At 40.1% G+C, this 22,575-nt stretch overlaps 2 protein-coding genes across 5 annotated transcripts in view; both read right to left on the bottom strand.

Moving 5' to 3' along the window:
• Window positions 1-9,823, bottom strand: part of sh2b3 (SH2B adaptor protein 3) — a 57,914-nt gene extending 48,091 nt beyond the window's left edge. The window contains exon 1 of the mRNA XM_014995929.2: window positions 8,887-9,823. The gene's annotated coding sequence lies outside the window, so the exon portion shown is untranslated. The remainder of the gene's footprint in view (window positions 1-8,886) is intronic.
• A 2,904-nt stretch (window positions 9,824-12,727) lies between these two features.
• pheta1 (PH domain containing endocytic trafficking adaptor 1) lies at window positions 12,728-17,989 on the bottom strand. 4 transcript variants are annotated; one of them, XM_014995921.2, is made up of 3 exons: window positions 17,651-17,989; window positions 17,137-17,230; window positions 12,728-15,605 (listed from the first exon to the last, which is right to left on the bottom strand). In XM_014995921.2, exon 3 carries the CDS (start codon window positions 15,573-15,575, stop codon window positions 14,703-14,705), a length of 873 nt encoding a protein of 290 aa, XP_014851407.2. In that variant the 5' UTR covers window positions 15,576-15,605; window positions 17,137-17,230; window positions 17,651-17,989; the 3' UTR covers window positions 12,728-14,702. The 4 variants fall into 4 exon arrangements, with proteins under 4 accessions (XP_014851407.2, XP_014851410.2, XP_014851408.2 ...); XM_014995924.2 differs by having other exon boundaries at window positions 17,137-17,227; XM_014995922.2 differs by having other exon boundaries at window positions 17,674-17,989.
• Window positions 17,990-22,575: the final 4,586 nt, after the last annotated feature.

Genomic DNA, 22,575 nt, shown 5'->3' with positions numbered 1-22,575 from the left:
AATTTTGTTCCATGTTTACTGCAAGTGGATGTTGGAATGACAATAAAAGTCAAAGTTACTTTGCAAATCTGCCAATCCAAAACACTGGAGGTTATTGCAAACAATAACATGACAAAGTTATCAGAGCACAAAATGACTGACTTCATTTTGAGAGGTTTTTCTGCGTTGGTTTTAGGATGATGTATGCCTGCGCTAAACTGATCACTTATCAACATCCCAATATGTATCGTCTTAAATTTTTAAAGGAAACATTCTGACAAAGGTTAAAGTAGTTCAGTTGGTGATCTACTTGGATTAGGACCTCAAAGAGTGAAAGGAAAAGTCTGACTGTGGCTACCAGGTGATGTTGTGTCATCACAAACTTGAAGTTCATCCCTTTTTTCTAATACACAATCCAAAGTTGTTGCAACGCCGCAATGTGCTGGAAACATCAATCCGCTCAAATTTCTAAAAGGAGTTTGTTCACATGTGAAACATGCTGATCTTGTTGATTTTGAATCATTTGTTTGGCTCCTAGGATTAAAAAAAAAAAAATCAGAAAAATTTCAGGATTTTTCAGAGGCGAGTCACCTCTGCTGTGACTCACCTCTGCTTGAGTCACAGCAGAGGTGATCGAGTTCAGTCCTACTGTCTATGTATCCCTTCTGCAACACACCTGAATCAAATGGCCGACTTCCCTCATCAGCAGCCAGTCATTCACTGCAAAGCCATGGTAACCAACCATTTATCTGATTCAGGTAGGAGAGTCATGCCAAAAAAATTTCCTGGATGATAAATCGTCCTAGAAGTTACAGCGATAAACAATAATATTGTTCTGACTCCATTTTCAAGTAACATAATGGGGTAATAATAATGCAAGTGAAACTTTAATTTACACACACACACACACACACATATATATATATATGTATATAAAAATCGATGCTGAAGTCTCTGAACAAAACTGCCTTTCAAAAAAGGGGCCTGTTGAGACCAATTTGCTAGAAAAAGAGACAGACTTGAGGAAAAGCAATCTTCCAAATGGAAATTATTGAGCTTGTTTTAATTTATTATGCAATTCATTGATTTATTGATTACTGTGACAGGCTTGGATTCAGGTGTTTTGGGGAGGGACGGTAATTCTCCATGACTTGAGCTTAATTAAGCCATTAACTGCACCTAGGGGGCACTATTGAGTTATGACACTTAATAGTTTAGAGGCTCAAGACTATAAATATTATCAGTTATTAGTTTTTTTTATTATCAGTGTCAATTTATTCATAAAACATTCAAAATCAAGAAAAATTACCTGAAGCTTGAATATAACCAGCCTAAAAACGACCTTACACTATTAAATAACTAATAAACATTGGAGAAACAACAGGGTTGCATCAGGTTAACCTCACAATCCAGTATTATTTGAATCTTTTCTCAGAAGAAAAATGCCAGGAATCCTCTCCACAGCAGCTACTATTCAGCATTGTTTTGTCAGGCTGAGCAGCCGGGTCCCACTGGTAGCCAACACACCAGTTAACACGAACTGACATGAGGTGACCTTTCTCCTCGTCCCTTTCACTTCATGTTTTATACTTGAGTGGAAAACGCTGCTGTGCAACAAACAAAAGTGGAACAACCTGACATTAGCTGCACGCAGCTAAGTGTTTTCTTTACAAATCGTTGGCTGATTGATTGGCTGCATGAAAGCGGAGGGCGACGGATAAAAGACCTGCAGTTGTTGCAGGCTCGGGATGGGGCCCTGACGCTCCGGGTTCCTGTTTGCGTGAAGTGAGATGTGAAAGAGCTTTGATGGCAAACAGAGCAGAAAGCGAGACACGCGCACCTTACATAATTGAAGAACATATTGTAAGGGAGGAAGCAGCGCTGAAACATGAGATAACTTTGGGCCCCGAGTTCCCACAACCCGAGGAAGGCATCAGCTGATTAAGGCCGCAACGAGAGCGTCTGCCCGTTTCACGTTTAAAGCTTGCAGTTGATGCATTTGATCTTAAAGAGACGTTTGTGGAAACCCACTTCTAAAACCTAATGACATAATAAACTTCTAACACTTTGTTGAAACAGAAATCCCCTCAGAAAGCTTCAATCCTTTGTTTGCCACTCACAGCGGGGGCCTTCATCACCACACCAAAGAGTAGAAAACCCACTCTTCTTAAAAAGGAGCTCAACACCTGATAGTCTGGTGGGCTCAGTTGGATTGGGGACCAAAGTTGCAACATTTGTTGTATTTCCAGTTGGTGTGGTTCGCTTTCACACTGCACTGTCAAATGATCCAAAATGTTCCTCCCCTCGCCTGTGGTGGCGCTGGACCAAGAATTACTGGAGGAGATTACATGAAAACCTCTGAAGAAGACACTGAGCGCAACTTCCTTCTTCGCGAAATGTAATTAAAAATGGGGGTACTGTCATTTTAGCGATTATAGGATTTCGCTTTTGCCTTCGGTAAAAGAGCACAAGCTATTTCTCTTGCTAGCGCTAAACTTGTGCATTTGTTTTGGTGGCATTTACTCAGAATGCCCTGTTTCAACTCCTGCCTTTAGAGTCGAGCCAGAGTTCAATTGCGCATTCACACCTCCTCAGATGAATCGGACTTTGTAGGGAAACAGACTAGAGTTTGCCTACTAAACAGCACTGGTGTGAATAGTCATTTTGCCCACTTTTCTATATTTTATATGCAATATAAAGTAAGGAAATATGATTAAATGATTAAAATATATAATATCTATCAGCAGTATGTCGCTTAATATGTGTTAACAGGTCCAAACAGAAAAAGATTGGAGCATTTTTTAACAATTTATCTTGCTAATGCTTGCAAATAATTAAAACTAACCAGAAGTTTTAGCACATAGGTACAAAATAAAAGTAGGAAGCAGAGAAAAGGCAACACATTGGTACGTAACGAGGGGCACGAATCGCAGAACGGCCAAATTAACCCCAAGCCTTTGTGCTCCACCTCTTGTTTATTGTTGCATGTATAGACAAAATACTGCCAATACTGCCAAGTACACAGAGCTTTTGTTTTGGCTAAAATATTCTCTTGCTCTCTCCTGCATTCCCACAGCAATAACACAATGCAGCTATTCTTAAGACACACAGAAATAAAGTCAGGGCCACTTTCTGGCCGTTTCCTGTGGCGTGGGAAAAGGACGGAGGCGAAACCGCATGGAAAGGTAGCAGCAAAGCTAGGGAGCTGGTTCTGTGATAATAAATTATTTATAATACACTGCATACCATGTAATATCATGCAGAGAGAGATGTTGACATTTATAGGATGCCCTAAAGTCACATAATGACATGGAAAAGCTGAATTGATAGAGCTTTTAGATAAGAGGAGGTGAAAAAATACCTCTGGGCCTCAGAGTTGTCAAAGTACAATAACTCATCAAAGTAATATGTGGTTATTATTTAGTCATATAAAAGTGACAGGGGAAAATTGTTTTTAAAAAAACTCAGCATATGAGTCAAAATTCATATTATGACTAAATGCCAGGAAGGTTGCTATTTAATGCCCGTTTATGCTCACATTTCTAAACCTCATCTCTCAGGATGAGTAAAAGAAGCTTAGCTAGTTCACTCCTACCATGGTGTTAACTGCAATTCACCCAATTTAAATACCAAAAAAGGGGATATAGTGGCAATGACTGGGTTTTTCATTCATGACCTTCACATATTGGAGCGGCATCTTCACTTCCTGTTTTGAAGTATCTTTAAAAACACCCATGTGTTCCCAGCAGCCTTCAGCTGCAGCATCAATAGAGACGAACACGATCAAATCCCGCAAAGTAGCGCAAAGGTTGCTGAATGGAAATGTTTTCATGGTTTCTGCTTTTTGCAACTTTGTCATCCCCAACTCCAATGCAAACCTCTGCATGCCCTTGGATTCACTGAAACACTTTTTGGTGCATTTTAAGCATTTTTCTCGGCGACTCAAACTCACCTCAACCCCTTACTGGAAATCCTTGAACCTCAGGCTACGTTTCTGAGAAACCAACAACAACAACTCATCATTCATGACTCGGCTGAGTCAAATCAGACAATTTCAGCCAATTCAAATATTTGAGCACAACAAGCATCTCCGTCATGACTTTATGAATGAGTCACCCTCCAGCCGCCCCCCTCCCTGCTTGTAATGTGCTTGTTATTCATTGCGATTTGTGATATTCATGGTAAGACATCTTCAACGCTGTCATATGTGTGTGTGTGTGTGTGTGTGTGTGTGTGTGTGTGTGTGTGTGTGTGTGTGTGTGTGTGTGTGTGTGAGAGCGTGACTGTGTGTGAAGGGATTTGGTTGAGAGATAATTGACTCCTTCAGTCACTCTGATCTGCTGTGAATCATTTGCAGCCATCTGACTTCCTGGAAGGCTATTTCAGGAGTTATAAACTTTTCCACATTGGGACTAATGAGGAGCCACTCCGAGTTTTAGCGTTCCCTCTTACAAAATACCCAATAACCCAAGATTTCTGCTTTTCTGCATCGGTAGCATATTCTGCGTTTGAGTAAATGCTAACATGACGCAAACGTGGTATTTTCGCGTGAGAATGAGATCCTACTTTCACTTCAGCTGAGGCTCGACTCCCATTTCTGCTAAACACACACACCACAGTAGGTATTCGGTGTGTGTGTGTGTGTGTGTGTGTGTGTGTGTGTGTGTGTGTGTGTGTGTGTGTGTGTGTGTGTACCAATGAGACAATTATTTTCACTCTCGTCACTTTTCCATTTATCTGATTTCGGGTTTCGCTAATAAAATATAAACTGCACAGGGATTTTCACCCAACAATCTTGTTTGAAAAGTGACTGAAACTTTGAACTGATGATCAAACTAACTGATTAAAAGTCATAAGACTGTTTCAGCCTGGGGACTGGACAGATCCGTTGAAGCACACAGCTTTCTCTTCACAAGCCTGATTGCACAACCTGAGGAGGAAACCTGCAGTCTACAGGCACATTCAAATTTTTTAGCAACATCCTTGCGGTGCTGCAGATAAATCGAACCTATAATCAACATTCTTCCAACGAAAAAAAAACAGATTTGCTCTGAAGTAAACACGAGCAAGTACAGTGACTTTAAATAACACTTATTGTAAAGCACACTCAGGGACACTGCAGGCCTAAAAAGCTGATATTTATGGCATTAACAGCAAAGTAAGCCAGATACTATAAATACACACTTACTGCAAAAGAAAAAGCATTTTGTCACCAGAAAAAAAACAAAAAACAAAAGCCACATCTTCAGTTCTTTGCATGCATCTGGGTTTTATTTTATATTTTCTCTTCTGGCAGAATCTGACCTGTATTTGCCTGCCAAGTTATCCCCCGAATTAGCTCCAATCTTTCTCATTTCACTCTTTTCACGCTCACATCCCCTCCCTGCGAGGCCACAGTGGGTCAGATCTTTCTCGTGGTCTCACCAGTGGATTTCTTAGAACCCCCTGAGGGAAACGGAAGAGCTGATGTCTGCGATAACATCTCAGCTAAAGACATGGAACCATGACATTGCCTGATCTGTAGCTGATACTCGGGGTTAAAGAGTGTGACACATTTTCTAGTTTGTGTTTCTGCAATGTCTGTTTTGCTTGTGCATGACTACAAGCAAGGAGATCAAGCTGCAGGAGGCTCGAATTGACAAAAATAAAATAAAAAAATAGTTTAATTTCCAAAAAGACACTTTTTATTTCTTCTTCTCAAGGAGATTTATTTTCAGTGCACAAACCGGCTAACCAAATAATCTTGTCAATTTGCAGAAAACCTTGTTATAACCCCACTGATCAAGTGTCATGCCACCATCTGGGGGAGAATCCCAGGATATTCATAGCAGGAAAAATGTACAACAGAGTTAATCTAATGTGCCACAAGATTCAGGGAAGAAAATTCAACTTCATCAAATTATAATGATTCAGTTTTAAGGGTTTCACTGTACGGTTGGCATGAGGATCAACTCAGCAAACTTCAAGAGAACACTTAAAGAGCAACAAAAACAATTAATTTATGTCTAGAAGTCCAAAGTAAGAGTCTGGAAGCTTGGAAAAAAAAAAAAAAAAGGACAGAGATTTTGTCTAGGCCCGTCTTTTTCCAAAGAGAAATCTGCAGGTGAGTAAAACCCTGGAAAGCATGTTTGCAGACGTTACTTCCTCACCCTGGGGAACGTCTGTCTCTCTTTTGTGTTCAGTGATTCAAGGTGGGACAGCGATTGTATCTAAATGACTAAATCTTGCAGGAACTTAAACCTCAGATGGGTTCTGGTATTACTACAAACTCGAAATGTGCTTCAAAGCATATGGATCGATTACAAACTAGTAAGAAAGTCAATATGACATGACAGAACGCTAGTTTTACACTGTGTTTGATGTGTAGGTTACAGCCAGTATTACTGCTTACAAGCAATTAACAAGGTAATTGCTTAATATAAAAATCTGACTAGAATGAAGCGTTTCTCAGTGAATACTTGTATCATGTGATGCGAGCCGTCTGCGTTGTGAATATTTTGACGTTACTTTCTTTTTTAAACTCCGTGAGAACATGCTTTTCCTACAGCTATTTACGACAGACTTTTAAAACACCAGCTTGTGGCCATTTTGCAGGAGGAAGAGGTATCAGATGCAACATGCTGACGTGCGTTCACTGTCTTCACAGCAAAAAAAGCTCTAAGCTGCAGAAATCATTTTGCAGCAAAAAGTGTTGATAGAAATCTAGCTTGATCTTATTTCAGGAAAATGTTTTGCACATCAGTTTATGCATGTGAGCAATTAATAATTTAAGTTATTTCCACTAAATTTTAACAATCAACCTGTTATTTGTAAGATCCACTAGCATCTGGTGCTACAGCTGTTTAAAGTGGTGCTTGCATGCAACAGGATAAGATTTGAAAGCCTGACTTTTGATTGGACATGGGCAGGTATGAGATTCACAGCATTTAAACAAAAATACTAAGCAACAAAGAATAATATGATCCAACTGTTTTTAATTAAAACAGAAAAACAATTACTCTGACTGTTGTTAAAATAATGGACTATAGTGACTACAACAGTGATAATGCTGTTTAGAGGATTTATTTATCGATTTGGAGCGAATGTTTAGAATAGGAATGCACCACAGGGTTTTCCCCCAGTGCATTATAAGCCTGGCGGGCCACCAGGCTTTACTTGTGCCCCCACCAGGCTTAGCATTTCTTATCTATTTAAGTTTTTTAAATGTTTGCATTTTTTAAGACCATAGCTGTTCAGAACACATAATTATCAAGTGATATTTTCCAATTTCCTGCAAACTTTAAACATTTTTTAGCTCAAAAACACGGCAGGCGGCTGGATGAATGACTGCCGAGCGCGCAACCACCAAACCACCAGGCTTAGCAAGTTTTCTGGGGGGAAACCTTGCACCAGTATGAAATTTGGGCTTATACCAACATCCGATATTAATATTGCATTTGTGGCCCCACAATCCTACAATGCATGGTCATGTCTCATGACCAATCCCCTCCAAAAACACAAACATAAACAGCAACAAGATGGAGATAAAGGTTGGCTACTAATATCAGCCCAGTTTTTTCATGTTGAACTGACGCAGATATGTTAAAAATTATACAGATAATGATGTTAGTCCCATAATATATTGTACATTCCTAGTTTAGAATAAATCTCCACTTATTCAAGTTATTTAACTTTTACAGATCTTTATACAACAATTATTCGTAATTAGCTGAATAGCTAGCTTCACTTGCTTAAACGACTAGTCTGCAGTTGGCTGCTTGTCGCTGTTTTCTGACTTCTGTTTTTAAACAGCATTAATAAGAGGAATGTGTGGCGTCTCTTCAATTTCCACACCACAACTACATGAGACAAGTGTAGTAGAGTTCTTTCAGGCAGCTAACAAGCAGTGAGCAGCAAACAGTCAGGAAGGGGCAATTCTGTGTTAAACGAGGCTCCACACAACGAAACAAAAAGGCCAGTCTATCTTTTCAAAAGTAAACTTATAATTACTTTAGTAGCAATTTTGCAGTAAGCTTTCAATCCTACAAGTAGCACAGCAAAGATGTGTCTCAGTAAAGATGCACAATTGTTAATTTAGACTCTGTAAAGCCAAGAATCGGACTTTGATTTAAAGCAGTCATAAAACATAACTGTAAGCCTACCAGAAACAAGAAAACGAATGGCCTGACCTAAATCTGAACCTTGGAATAGGCCAGTGAAAATGCCAGGAGTCTAAAACTGAACGTGCACATGACAAATATAGACAAACTGAGCCAGGAGACACACATGGACACAAACAGCACTGCTTTGGTTGGCCGGACATTCAGCAGCGGGTCATAAAATTAAATATCTGCTTCCCCAAGTGATCCTGCAAGCACAAAAAAATCTAATTGCATCCATTTTAATATGCAAATAATGATAGAAACAAATAGGTGGACATGCACGATGCGTGACATGACTTCAGAGTTGTGTCATCACCATGGTGACCGGAGACAGTTCTGTGCCAAATTTTTGTAAAAAAATAATAAAACACTGACAGGCAGCACATGTTTCCAAAGCTGAGGGTTTAGCTACTAGTTGACGGTTTTTTTTGTTTTGTTTGTTTGTTTGTTTGTTTTTTCTGACGATGCAATGAAAGACCACGAGTTTTAACATGATGTCCATCTTTAAAATATTTATATTTTATTTATGTGCAAAAACATCTGCTTAACACCAGTGACGTGCAGAGGGAGACCCTTTAAACTCCACGCCACCACATTTCTGTACTGTGTTTGCTCAGAAAATAAGTAAAATGTTTTCAACTTCGCCACTTCAACATCCGCAGCTGGCTATTTTGGACTTCAGAAACCTGAAAAGTTCGTCATGTAGCAGCAGTTTTAGGAGAGAAAAGGTGGGTACAGGTCGAAAAGGTCTGCGATGCGTACTCACGTTCTCCGTTATCTCGGACGGGCACCCACCGCAGCACGACGACTAACCACCAAGTTGGACTTCGCATAACGGAAATGTGCAGAGAGGCATCTAAAGTAGCATCTAAGCGCCGAGCAGCAGCAGAACAAAGTGGACTTCAGAGGGAAAGGTTCGCATGGAAAAGCCCTTCGCTTTCTCTCTCATTGTGTCTGCATGCGACTGGCCTTCCACGACAAAAAAGAGGAAAAGAAAACTTTCAGCCACGAACTTGATGTTCATTTCCGCCGTGTAGAAAAAAAAATGCCGCGGTCCAAGCGAGTGCGAAGCAGCTGTCAAGATGGACGGCGTACAGCCTACTACTTCCGGTTATTGTACATTCAAAATAAAAGGATTATTAATTTTTTTTTTTTTTGGTTGCTGAAAAACATAATTCTGACTTTAATCTCTGATTTCTAACCTCTTCTCTCAGAAAAGTCACACTAATCTCAGAATTCTTAATTTAATCTCGGATTTTGTTTTTAATTTTATTTTAAAATTCTGATTTTCCCCCTCAGAATTCTTATAATATTATCAAAATTCTGACTATTTCTCAAAATATTTTATGTTAAGCTCAGAATTCTTTTTAGGATTCTGACGTTAATGCAAATGGCCTCATGGGAGCGACCAGTTTCAGTGACAGAGATGTGAGTTGTGCAGGAGGACAACACACTTCCTGGAGAAACATATCGGGTTGAAGGCCTGTATCCTCTACAAAGAGAGAAGGCATAGAAGGATTTTATAAACCTAATTTCTGCTGCATGTTGAATCTAAATGTCAATGCTTGAAGTTCTGTTTTTATTTTCTTCAACCATAATTAGAGAACTGTTTCAAATGTTTTGTACTTTTTGGTTCCAGGTTGGAAATATATCATACTTTAAAACTTCCGAAGTTTCTTTAAAATCCAATATGGCTGACACATTGAAAAAAGTTTGTGATAGTTGTAATAAATTCTTCCAAAACATTTCTAACAGGTGGTGTCTCAGTAAATTAGCCACTCACATGGATCTGTTCAACCAGTTTGTCAACATTTCTGCCACTTTACCTGAGAAAATAAAAAGATTAGAAATGAAAGTGGAGATGCTTTTACAATAGGAGATAGCGTACAAAATCGAAATTGAAATGGCTCCATAAAAGGAAATGCAGGTGATTTCTAGTTTTTCACCTGCATGAAAAATGACTTATCTTACTGTTCTAGGATGAGCACAACACAATGGATGGATGGATATAACATAGATAAATATTACAAGACGATTTTAAAAAATGTTTTAAAGCGTTTTGACATTACTGTCATTGAAAGAGCTAAATGAAAATGGGTGGTTTTATTTTGAAATTCCCTTTTCAGGAAGTAGCTCCTCTGTAGTCTTGCTGCAGCCCGGAGTCTAAGGATCAGGAACGGAATGTGCAAGATGCAGAAAGTACTCAGACTTTCACAAAAAGTCTTTATACTATCACATTTTTAAGTAGGTCCGCCGTAGTTTTAGGTTGCATGTAAATAATCTCATGGACACATTGAATATTATTCGTATTTTCTGACACAAAGACCCTGTAAAGTTTCAGTTGAAGCTTTGAGGATGACATAAACAAGCTAACCCGCTCAAACTCAGGGGGGTGTAGTATCTCTATCAGCTTATGCAACTTGTTATAACCCCCACCCCTTAACCCCTCCACACACCAATTCACAATGCTTGATGAGTTGCATTTAAAGTACTTACGTTTGATTTCTATTGCTCCACAGCAGCAAGGCACATTTGAAACATGTCTCCAGTGAAACCATGAAATGTATTTCCGGACATGCTTTTATTCGGACTTTGTTTATCCAGATGGTTACCTTTTCGGGCAGAAGTGTGAACAGAAAAGATGATTCAGACCCAGATCTAAAACTGTTCCACAGTGACACCTGGTGAGAGACAGGCTGCAGAGCATCAGGCTCGTTTGCGTTAATGACTGAAACTTACCGGGCTTGTGAGTAAATACAGGAAACAGCAACTCAAACAGGAGTTCACCACGGATTTCTGTGGTGTTATTGCACAAAATATTTGATTAAGAAGTGAACACAGAGCATGTAAATGAGTGCAGCCAGAGAGAACCCACACATATATGGAGAACATGCAGACTCCATGCAGAACAACCCCAGGTCAGGATTTGAACCCAGGACCGTTTGGCATAAGGCAACAGCTCCACCATAGCCCTACTTGTAATGAAAGCAGATTAATTTCCACGTTCAGCTTTCAGGTTCGTAAAATACAACATCCAAGCTGATATTACAAAATTACACGACGCACCGGTAAAAAGTAAGGTTGAAAATCTGCAATATTTTCAGTAGAAAATATGCCTTTGTCCTTGAAATATACTCTAACCCCAAATTGTGGCCAAAAAACACAGTTAGAAAATGGTACAAATTTGTCCGTACAGCTAAAGAGACTTTCAATGAAGACAAAGTGTTTTTCTGTAACTATCCATGTTCATTTTCTTATTTTGTGTTTCATGGTGGGGCCACAAATATCACGTGAGTTTTTACTCCAAAATAGACTTAAGCACACCCTTGTATTGAATTCTGAAGTTCTTGTTTTTGTTGCTGGGAATAGAATAAAACATTTTGTGGACCAACAGAATTAAAAAAAAAAAAAAAAAAAACACTTGACGAAAAGAGTTATTGTATGAAGGAAAACATCTGAGGCACATTTTTGGATTTACAATGATGCAAGCTTTGTGTCATTCAAGTAATGGACATCAAATTGACTGGGTTAAAAGAATACACACCTAAATTATTTTGCTCTTTAAGTTGGAAAAACACCTGAGTACTTTGAATTTATGCTGATTTTGATCTGCATGGGAAACGGTTTAGACATCACTCTAATATAACCTCTTTAGCCAGCCTCTGTGTCAAATTACATCTGATTTTATGGTGTTTTTAACATTCTTGGATGCCAGGTGAGCCCGTTATGACTCTAGAAAGGTCAGTGTCTAAAAAACAACCGATTCCCTGAGAATCTCCCTCAGAGTCTTGAATGAGCTTTGGTTCGCGGTCCTCTGAAGGCTGCGGTTGTAACATTTGCTCAACTTTACCACAAATATGCCTGGATGCAGCACTATGTGAACAGCGAGCTACTTTAGACACAACTGTTTGTGGCTTACCCTCCTTGTGAAGTTTGTGACTTTTTGCACGACAGCTGTCAAGTCAGCAGCCTTCCCCATGATTGTGTCAGCCATAACATCCCATTTCTCTATCACAAATATTTTAATTCATGTTCACATTTTCAGAGGCTAAAACTCCTATTTCTGACCCTAATGTTTCCTTAAAGTAATATGTAAAATAAAAAACTATTTTAAAAATATTTGTGTGAGAGACTGCTGCATCCCAGATGCACAAAAGAGCGCGATCGCAGATCCTTCCTCACAGTAGATTATATAATTACACCCTTGCTGTTATTTGAAGATTTTTCAGTTCTTGAATTATTTCATACACAAGCATACACATATATTTTGTACATTTTGTTTTGCCCATACTGCACAATCTCTTATGCTTCTGTTTTTATACGTTTTATACTTTAGTTTTAATAATTATGCTTCTAATTACCTATAATTTTCTGCTGGTTCCTCAATTTTCCCCACTGTGAAACAATAAGAGACATTTCTATTTTGTTTCTATTCCATGTTTTTGTTTCAGCAAGTGTAAGCCACAATCCTCTAATTGGCAGAAATATCGTAAAGTGTCAGTAATAAATCTTTATGTTTAATTTCTTGAACCGAGTGATTAAAACAATTACATCTTTTTAACTTAGCAGCATAGATACATTTTAATTATGAAAACTCACAACTTCAGTGGATTGAAAATGCTTTAATAAGTGATTTACACAAAACATACATATATTTGTGTACCGTGGAATAACATTGTACTATTGCTTTTTCTCTAAAAAAGACAGGAAAGTTCAATTATATAACGTAACACTGAAAATGCAAGATGAAAGGGAAAATGCATTTTTCTCTTTTGGCACCTTTTAAAAACATTTTACAGTCAAAATGAAACATTCATACTTTCCACTACCTTACAATTACATAAACATTATGTTTAAAAATGCATGTAAAACTTTAGATAACACGTTAAAAGTCATGTAGGTGTTGGCATTAAAAACAAAATCCTCACTGTACCTTTTCCATTGTCTGTCTGCACAAGCTGAGTGCTTAACTGGAATGATATTGTGGTGCGTTGATGCAGAGTACAACAAGTTACTCATTGTCAAAAAGTGATTGCATTAAGATGAGCCTTTGGCAACAAGGAAACGTAAGGCAATGTTAAAATCACGTGGAAATGATTATAAGTTGTCTATTCTCAAGAAAACATAAGGCACATACAAAACAAATCAACCCTAAGATGGATTAAAAAAAAAAAGCAAATAGTTTTAAAATACCCACTGTGAAGAAGTTAGTGTTCGTTTTTAGTACGGATTAGTAAATATCTGTATCCAAATCGAATAAAATTGGGTGTTCACGTTCGTTCCAGGCCTGTGAGACGTCTTATCAGTAACATTCACAGTAAATAAGTTGTAAATATACAATCGAAACTCCAGACTGGATTGTGCTTCAGATCAAGACAAAAACAGGAACTGGGACCAATAAATCCTGCGGATAAACCGCCTCCTTTTCCATGGAGCATGAGACTCAACGGGGAATAAATGACAAGCACTCTTATGACACAGCATCATCTGGCCGCTGGATAAGAGCGACTAAAAATAAAAAGGTTTCTATTGCCTTGATCAGAACATCCAGCTCCACACATGGTCCCTGGTGACTGCGGCGAGGATGTTGGCAACTGCCAAGGCCTCCGGGGAGAAACCCAGGGAGCTTTAAGTGGGGAACGCAAAAGTGCTATTGTTTTTACATAGCATCGAGAACCTGGTTCAGGTGAACGGTTTCTGTATATTCACTGGAATCAGAAAATCAGACTGTTAGCGCTCCGAGGGCAGCGGATGCGTCTAATTATCTGTTAACATCTTAGTACTGCACAAGTTTTTCAACATTGGGTCACTTTCCAGGCACAAACTACATCGTATTTTAGTGGAAACAAAAGAAAACATAAAAATCCAGAAATAATCTAATTAGCTCCAGCCGATCTGTGCAGAAGAAGAATGGGAAAACATTTCAGTCTCTTTATGTGCTTAAGTTGGTATTGCCAGATCTTTCAGATTATTTGTGTTGGCCTGTCACATAACTCCTGATAATAACTACATTCAAGTTTGTGGTGAAAAAGTTTAAGAGGTATAAAACTTTGGCAAGTCACTGTATATTGTAGTATTTACTTTCAGCATTTTTCCTGATAACTAGACAGATTAGTAATCTTAACCCGAATGGTTGAAAACATGACAGAAAACAAATTAGATGTTACAAACGTACAGGAAGCGACAAAACAATTTGCAGTGATTGCTGTAGAAAACACATTTTTCTGATTGAAATACCCTCTATGACCACTCTGTGAGTTAAAGAAAATCTGATCATTCCCTTCTTAAGTAGTGTGTTCTTAATATTTTAAGGAAATTACTATTTTGTGGGCATATTTTGTGCTTCTTGATTGCAGAGCAGATAGTGTTAGATTAAAAACACAACAGATTCCTCTATAGAAGACAAGATTGGAAATGGAAATCACTCCCAAATGTTTTGCTTTTGTTTAAATAATTAGACTGATTTTTGATATCAGACTGTTTTTAATGTTTTGCTGTGTGGAAAGTTCAGGAAGCACTGGAGAATGATCCGAAAGGAATGACTGAACCTCTTCCTCCTGCTTCTCCTCCTCCTCCATCAGTCTACTGGCTCTGCAGCCACTGCGCTCTCAGCTCCTCCACCTCCGTGCCGTACCAGTCATGGAGTTTGGAGAAGCAGGCTGTGTCAGGAGAGACCGGGCTCTCCAGAGACGCTCCTAACCGCCGTGGTGGCACTGGCGGAGCCCTCCCGCCGTCGCCCGCACATCCAGACAGCGTCCCTGCATCCGTGCAGCCGTCCCAGGTCATGCAGGACGGCGCCGCCTCTGCCGACCCGTTAGCCGTGGCGGACGGAGGTTTGCTCCATGCGACTCCGTTCTCCCTGGAACTCCCGGAGATGAGCTGCACCTCATCCTGAAGCATCTTCTGAGCAGAGTAAACGGCGGCCATGGAAGGAGCGCTTGACGATGACGAGAGGGAAGATGATGAAGACGAAGAGGAGGACGCCCCGGACCTGGATCGCGCCACTTGATTCCGCCGGGAAGGCTTCGGCCTGGCCTGCTGACCTCCAGCTCCGGCGGCATCCTGGATCTCCTCCAGCTGCCTCTCCAGCTCCTTCACCACCAGCCTCATGTAGTCGAAGCTGGCCCTCGACAGAGCCTTCACCCACGACTCCATGGCCGCCTGGTTCTCCGCTGCCAGCTTGTACACCCGCGCCTTGGCGCAGTCGAACTTGATGGCGAAGGCGAACTCCTCCACGGACTCGCACAGCTCCACGGTGCAGCCCTCCAGGACGATGACGCCGATGGGCTCTCGGCTGTCTCGCTCCTCAAAGTAGAAGAGCATGTTGCCCTTCAGGACGAACCAGCGGCGGTGATACGCCGTGTTGCGCTCGCCCTTTTTGAACAGGAAGCCAGTCTTGTCTGGTGGCGAATCACAGGTGGCGTAGTGCGCCACGCTGCGTTCGTTTAGCTTCATCCTTCTCCGCCCTGTAGAGTCTTTATTCACCTAAAAGAAGAACAAACATCAAGAACCGTCAAGACAGTGGGTTTTTCATAAAGGTTCAATAACTTAGGGGTGCATCGCTTGCAGTTTTCTGCTTGATTGCCAATTACCAATCTTTTACCGATTCCTATTTTGTAGTTTTCTGAAATGTCGCAATACAGCAATAAAGACGCCGAGTTGGTAAGAGTGTGGTGGCTGTTGTTAACTGCAAATGTGCAAATATGACGTGGTGGGTCGGTCTGTCAGTCAAACCTCTCAGCAAAGATTTTTAAACGTTTGCTGAGGCCGATAAGATCAGGGGATAAAACTGGCTTCACATGCAAGTATTGGCCAATCACTGACCTCCCAAAATTAAGAAAATCAAAGTCAATAAATCGGCACAGCTCCCTTACAAATGTCATTTCCTGCAATAACAAATGTGACATTTTTTCTGAATAATGACACTATTACAAACCAATGAAGTAATCTGGCTGATAACATGTATTCGTGCCGTGTAAACAGGTAGATCATTCTTCATAGATCATTTGTTCTGGACCCAGCAGCTCGCCCTTTAACAAACACTCAGACAGGAACACATTACACCTGTTTCAGCTTCACTACACTGGCTTCCCATCTGCCTCAGAGTAGATTTTAAACTTTTATTACTTGTTGAAGCTCCTAACATCCTTCCTCCCCATTATTTTTCCGAGTTGTTGAGCTTCTCCAGTCGCACCAGGCCCTTGAGTTCAGGCAGTCACTCACAGTTCCGGAAATTCAGCTCAATTCAAAAATGCTTTATGTCAAACGTAAATAAAATGTTGTCATAACGCCATATCATTCGAGTATCTTCGAAGAGTCACATGGATGGTGATGCTGTTGGGAGGAAGGTGTCTGAATGATATCCTCAGTTATTGGTAAACACTGCTGCTAACCTATGTCGTTTTCTTTTGCCGCTCCTCTTTAAATTTCCGAATGATTAGAAAGCCAAGCAGGGAGACGCTGGAGTCGGCGATATATAATCCTTGCCCGTGATGGTGGGATGGAGGAAACGTTTTGAGCTTCCTCCTCCTCTCCATGAAAAACCTCCTTTTCAGCTCTCCTGATAACATTGTTTAGATATTATTTTGAGGTTTTCAGATGTTAATCAGCTCCTCCCCGTTGTAAAAACAAGACACCGTTGCCATGGTTACGCATCATAACAACTGCCTTAATGTAAAAATGTCTTAATTTTATACCTAAAAACCTGATCTTGGTATTAATTTAGATGGTTTTTGTATGTTTTAACTTACAGTAACATCCTGTAGTCTCCTCCCTACTGGGATATCATGCTAAATCGGTGATCATAGTTTCATTTTCTCCCCACTTACAACCTGACTGGACCTTGAAAAGCCTGACTGTTGCATTTTTTTTTTTTTACTATGTATAATCACATGTCCACCAGTCTCCCATTGAGTAAACAGCTAGTAATCCCTGCTGAAAATTCACCTGCTGTAATGTTTGCGCAGTCACAGCTCCTGGCGCAGACACATCAGGGTAAACAGAGGTCACTACTTACGTTCTTGTCTCATGTCCAGCTGACAGCCGCCCCAGTGCTCCCATCACATCTGGACTTCCCAGCTCATCGGTTCTCCACCTCCATCATCCGTCTCCTCAAACGCAGAGCAGAAAAAAGCGTTAGACAGCTACATTTACCAACACCGGCCAAGAGAAACGCGGTTTAAAACGGTCGGGATTAGCCGTGTCTTCCACCTAGGAGGGCTAATCCACCGTGTCTGTGGGAGGGGAGGGCGGGGAGATGATTCAGCCCTCAGCGGGGCTGCTGGTGGGTCACAAGCTTTTGACGCATCAGCACTTTGCACGAACTTATCTCTGACTACTCAACAGTTTCATTAACGCAAGCCAACGCAAGAGAAACTTTTGCTGAACCTTCTGTGAAACAGCCAGCCTCACTGCCTGTGCCAACTAGCAAGAAGGGGGCATTTAAATTCCCACTTGGTGAGAACAAAACACGCATCCTGAGGGTCAATCTGAGCGGTTCCAGTCACAGCGCATGAAAACAGTGCGAGTACCTGCGGATAAAGACGACTCCTACCTCCTCCAGGCTAAACTCTGGTTTCCTTTATTTGTAGTTCGTTCTTTCTTTCTTTCTTTTTTCTTTCGTTCCTTTCCTCCCTGTCACGTGACCAGTCAAAGGGGACGCTTGTTGTGCTGTACCAGGCGCGGCTCGCGTGGGCGGCTCTGGCGAAGCGCTCGCGTTCCCCGAATAAAGCTGTTTCACAAAAAACATGCCCAGCACGTCGTTGTCCTTGGAAATATTAAGACTCAATATTTCCCCCCCATACTCCAATAGCCGTCTGAGGCTCCAGTAGTTACTTGAAAAATATTTAGACCATAAACGTCTCGCAGTTACAGCTGCAACTTTTTGCACATGTAGAGAGACGTTTTTGTTCATTCTTCCTTCTCAACTCTAATGAACGAGCTATTTAAAAAAATAAAAATATGCACGTGAAAATCTGCTTTTTAAATCTTTTCAGAGATTCTAAGTTATATGTAGACTTTGACTAGGCCAGGGGTTTGCAACCTGGCTCTTTGGACCTTCTCCACAATACCTCCAAATACCTTTTGCATAAAAAAAATTGATAAGAAAATATCTAATATTTTGAAATATAGACATAGGAAGAAATACAGGGCAGTTTTTCCAGCTGTTTAATTTAATTATTTATTTTAATTTCCACAGCAGAATGACAATACGAGGGTTACCAGTTACATTTCCTTAAATCTATTTTTTTTATCATTAGGCTGGAAGCAATGTGCTTCCTTTACATCAGTTTCCATAAATATCAAAATCCCCTATAAAGATGTGTATCGATCATAGTTTTGCAAAATTGTGTGTTTTCTTTTTTATCTTAAACCTAAAAATATGGATAAAAAATATAAGTTGTCTATTTTCAAACTGTCATAAACCACTAAGAGCTCTTAATAAGCTTTAAATATCTGGTTTGAGTGATTAAAGGGTTCTTTGGATTGCAAAGGTTGCAGACCCCTGGACTAAGCCATTCTAAGAAATTACGATAGGTATCTAACACTCGCTGCAGCACAGTTTATTGTTTTCTTTCAATTGTTTTTTTTCCCCTTATTTCAATTGCCACTCTTCCATCCAGACCAGAGTTGCAGATTTCACAGCAAATATTAGTCCTGTTAACAGATTTTCTCACCTGAGCAGCAGATCTCTGTAGCTCCCTCACAGCATCTGTGGTCCTCTTGGCTGCTCCAGTTCAGATGGATGACTAGGTCTTGGTATGTTTTTGGTTCCACTGTTCAGGTGAACAGTCTTTCTGGAGATATTTAAATCACGATTTTCGTTTTATAACTTAAACCTGCTTTAAATTTTTTCTCAGCTCCTGTCCGCTGTGTTCCTCGTTCTTTCTTCATAATGGTGTTTCTAAATGTTCTCTAACAAACAGGACAACTGTGTTTGTGCTGAGATTAAATTAAAAAAGAAATTATATGTACTAATTACGTGAATTCTGAAGGCAACTGTTAATACCAAGTTTTATTTAGAAGTTTTGTTGTATAAAGGGTTGAAAACATATATCCATTTACTTTCCACCACAAAATTATGCGCTGTCTTATGACAGTCTATCCCAAAAATAATCATAATATATTAACATGTATTAAAAATACTACTCTTTGCATGAACATGCTTAGACAATGTTGCCTGCATTAAAATAAATATGCAAAAGCAAGCATTGAGATATTGTTCTTGAGTAAGATAGTTAATTAATTAGTAATTTAATTAATTAAAAGCGTTAGACAGCTACATTTACCAACATACGGACAAAATATCAATAACATTATCTATAAGTCCAGTGGCTCAACAGTTTTATAAGTGTAAAAAAAAATCAATCAGGCAGCTGTAGCTCATCCAAAATGCTGTTGCCAGAGTCCTTAAATCAATGTACTTTATGAAAGGTCAGATTTTAAAATCATTTCATTGTTCAATACTGAATGTTCTTGGACCAAAATACAATAAAATATGAGTTGGATGAACTAGTCATCAGAGGCCTGTTCACGGGAGCATTTTGTTCCCTTTTCTCAATGCCAGAAAGCCTGAGTTGTACAGAAAGTATTCACTTCTTTTAATTGAAATAGACGACATAATCATAATCAAGTTTATTTGATCAGATTTTGGCTTTAGAGGGTTTTTTTTAACGAAATGCTTCAATATTACTCACATTTTAAATGATTTTCATTATGCACTCATTGATTACTTTGAATCAACGAGTGCAAAACATCCGAGTTAGTTTTTTTTTACCTACTTTTGTTATGATTCATGTCCTGTCCATGCTGTGTTAAGCACTCATTCAGTTCACCTGCCACGCCTGATTGCTTACCTGTTCCACCTGGGCCTTGCCCTACTTAAACACCCCTCAGCCTCTGCTTCCTTGCCAGATTATCGACAGCCATGAGCCAGTAGAGATCCAGTGTTTCCTTCCAAGCCTTCAGCGTTTCTATGACCCCCCCCCCCTTCTGCCAAGCCCTTCACGGATCCCTTCTATTCTGGATTTCTGGACCCTGACCCAAGCTTTGCCTCACGACCACCGATTATCGCCTGCCCCTCAAAGCTAAGTTTGCTCTCTGTCCTCCTGTGTATGACCTCTGCCTTATCGACAAAGTCCCTTGGTGTTGGGTTTTGGATCTCCTTGTGGAGATCTTCATTGCATCCACAGAAGCCTGTTCCACTGGTTTCCTGCGTCACCCTGTCAGACCCTCTGTTCCACTGCCCCACCCGTCCACTGCTCTACAGGTCAGTTAAGCTGAACATTTCTAAGATACCCCTCCTTTATCCGTACATCACCAGCCTTCTCCCCTCTCCCCTCAGTGCTGTTTGATCTCTCCCTGAGCAGAAACCAGTATCTGAAAATAAACTTTTTTTGTTTTGTATACTCCTGTGTGGTTGAATTTCCAGGTTGCCTCTGAGTGTCCTTACAACTTTAACAGCTTTCATCCAAATTTGCTAGACTAGTCAAAATAACCTTTTTCCAGACATGGTAGCCAGAAATCTGCAAGCAATCTGCAATTGTACTTGAAATAAGTTTATGAATATATGTCAACATGCATGTCAAAAGTTAGAAATTCAGAAAGCTCAAACAGTTCATGATCTAATGACATGTTTTCAGAGTTGACTTGTTTACATATTAGAATTAGCAGGTATTTAAAATGTGTCAAAATTAGTTATTTTATCTGCAGTAAAAAATATTCTTTGGTTTCAGATTTACACAAAATTATGAATGTTTCAGAAAAAACTAGAAATTTCCAGCATCAACAATATAACCCTTGAGTCACAGCAGAAATTAGTGCTGTACATTATGTGTGTTAACTCTGTAAAAATGAAACCAGAGATATTTCCCAACATGCACAGACTAAAACATGAGTAAGGGTTTGAGCTGTCACAGGAAAGGGCATCATGCTGAAAACAAAAGAAACCAGCTTGGACTGGGGAAAAATAAAATGTTGGTGCATACAAAGAAGAAAAAGGCCAGACAATGTTATCACAGCTTTCCCCGGTGTCAAGAACTGGAGTTGGGGGCATCAACAACAAACTCCCCTCAGCACAGGACAAGCCTGGTAGAGGAAGGAAACCAAAGATTATAAAGAACTAGAGAGAAATGTGTGTAAAATCCCCTTCTGACTAGACAGAAATTGCAGTCTCAAAGAGGAGAACTCTGCTCAGGAATGAACTGTGTGGTCACAGAACAAGAAAATCTCCACTTGTGCAGAAATGAAACCTTCAAGTGAGACTGAAGTATGAGGACACCCTGGAGAAAGATCATGCCAGTTGTTCAGCTGAGAGAAAACTAAAGCCCTGTGGCCATAAAAAGATTGCTTATGACTTGAGAAAGAAGGTAGAGAGGGGTGTATAACCAAACAGTGAAACGCAGCATTGTTATCACAGATTGTGCTGCGGAGACGCTTCCTTGAATCTGGAAGTGGGAATACTCTCTGGGAGGAAGGAATCTGAGTGATGAGGAAAGAGAATAAAGATTTTGAGAGAAATCCTTGAGCAATCAGCAGCAAAACTGGGTCTGAGTCGTCGCTTTGTCTTCCAAAATGGCAACGCCTCAAAACATCTGGCAAAGAACTAGCCCCAGATAACCTAAGTGAATGGTTGTTGTAGACGGTATCTCCTATTAAGTACAAAAACATGGTCTGATGAACTGCTGAGATACAATATATTTACACATATAATTCAGACAACTCCTACATGGCTCACTGGAGGTGCACCATATACGGAGGCCACATCCCTAAACACAGTTGTTCCCGGTTCAATTCCTCGCCCCAGGCCATTTGCTGCATGTTTTACCGTTGTTTCGCTATCTGCCCTTCCTCCTACTGTGGCATAAAGGTCACTAGTGCCATTAAAAACATTTAAAGGGACGGCATTATGTATTTTTCAAGCACATTGTGCTGTTTTATAGCAGTCAAGTATGTTAGCTTAATCAAATTGTATCAAATTTGACACCTTGAAATTGGGCCTCTGTTTCTTTAAGAAGCTCCTCCTGCTCGTTCTGACACACTGTCTTCAGCACAACATCACAACATTAACCATTAACAACCGTTCTTAGGAGTTGTTTGTATGATGAGCTCAGCAGACTCGAAGTTTCACCAGGCGTTTTCTAATTGCTGCTGCCGCTAGTCTGGAGGAGCTGAGTGGGGAAGGCGAGGGAAAGGTGTGCTCTGCTCTGTGAGGCAGAAGCTGGGCTGGAGAGTGCAGCTCCACAGACGACTAGCATGAAAAAATCAAAGCAACAAAAAGGAAATTACATTATAACAAGACACAAAGCTAAAAAATGTTGACAAAATTTGATCCCTTTTAAGAAAAAATAAAATCTACTGGTTGAATGTAAATGCCAGAGGGCGATCATATCTGGAGGAGCTTTAGAGTCAAAGAACGGACTGGGATTTTATGGGAGCTGTGTCGGAGATTTATTGA

The sequence above is a fragment of the Poecilia mexicana genome, unplaced genomic scaffold, assembly GCF_051168715.1.
Source record: "Poecilia mexicana isolate PSO_F unplaced genomic scaffold, ASM5116871v1 scaffold_9, whole genome shotgun sequence".
NCBI lineage: Eukaryota > Metazoa > Chordata > Actinopteri > Cyprinodontiformes > Poeciliidae > Poecilia > Poecilia mexicana.
The sequence above is the reverse complement of the archived record's forward strand: the minus strand, read 5'-3'. Positions and strand labels throughout refer to the sequence as shown.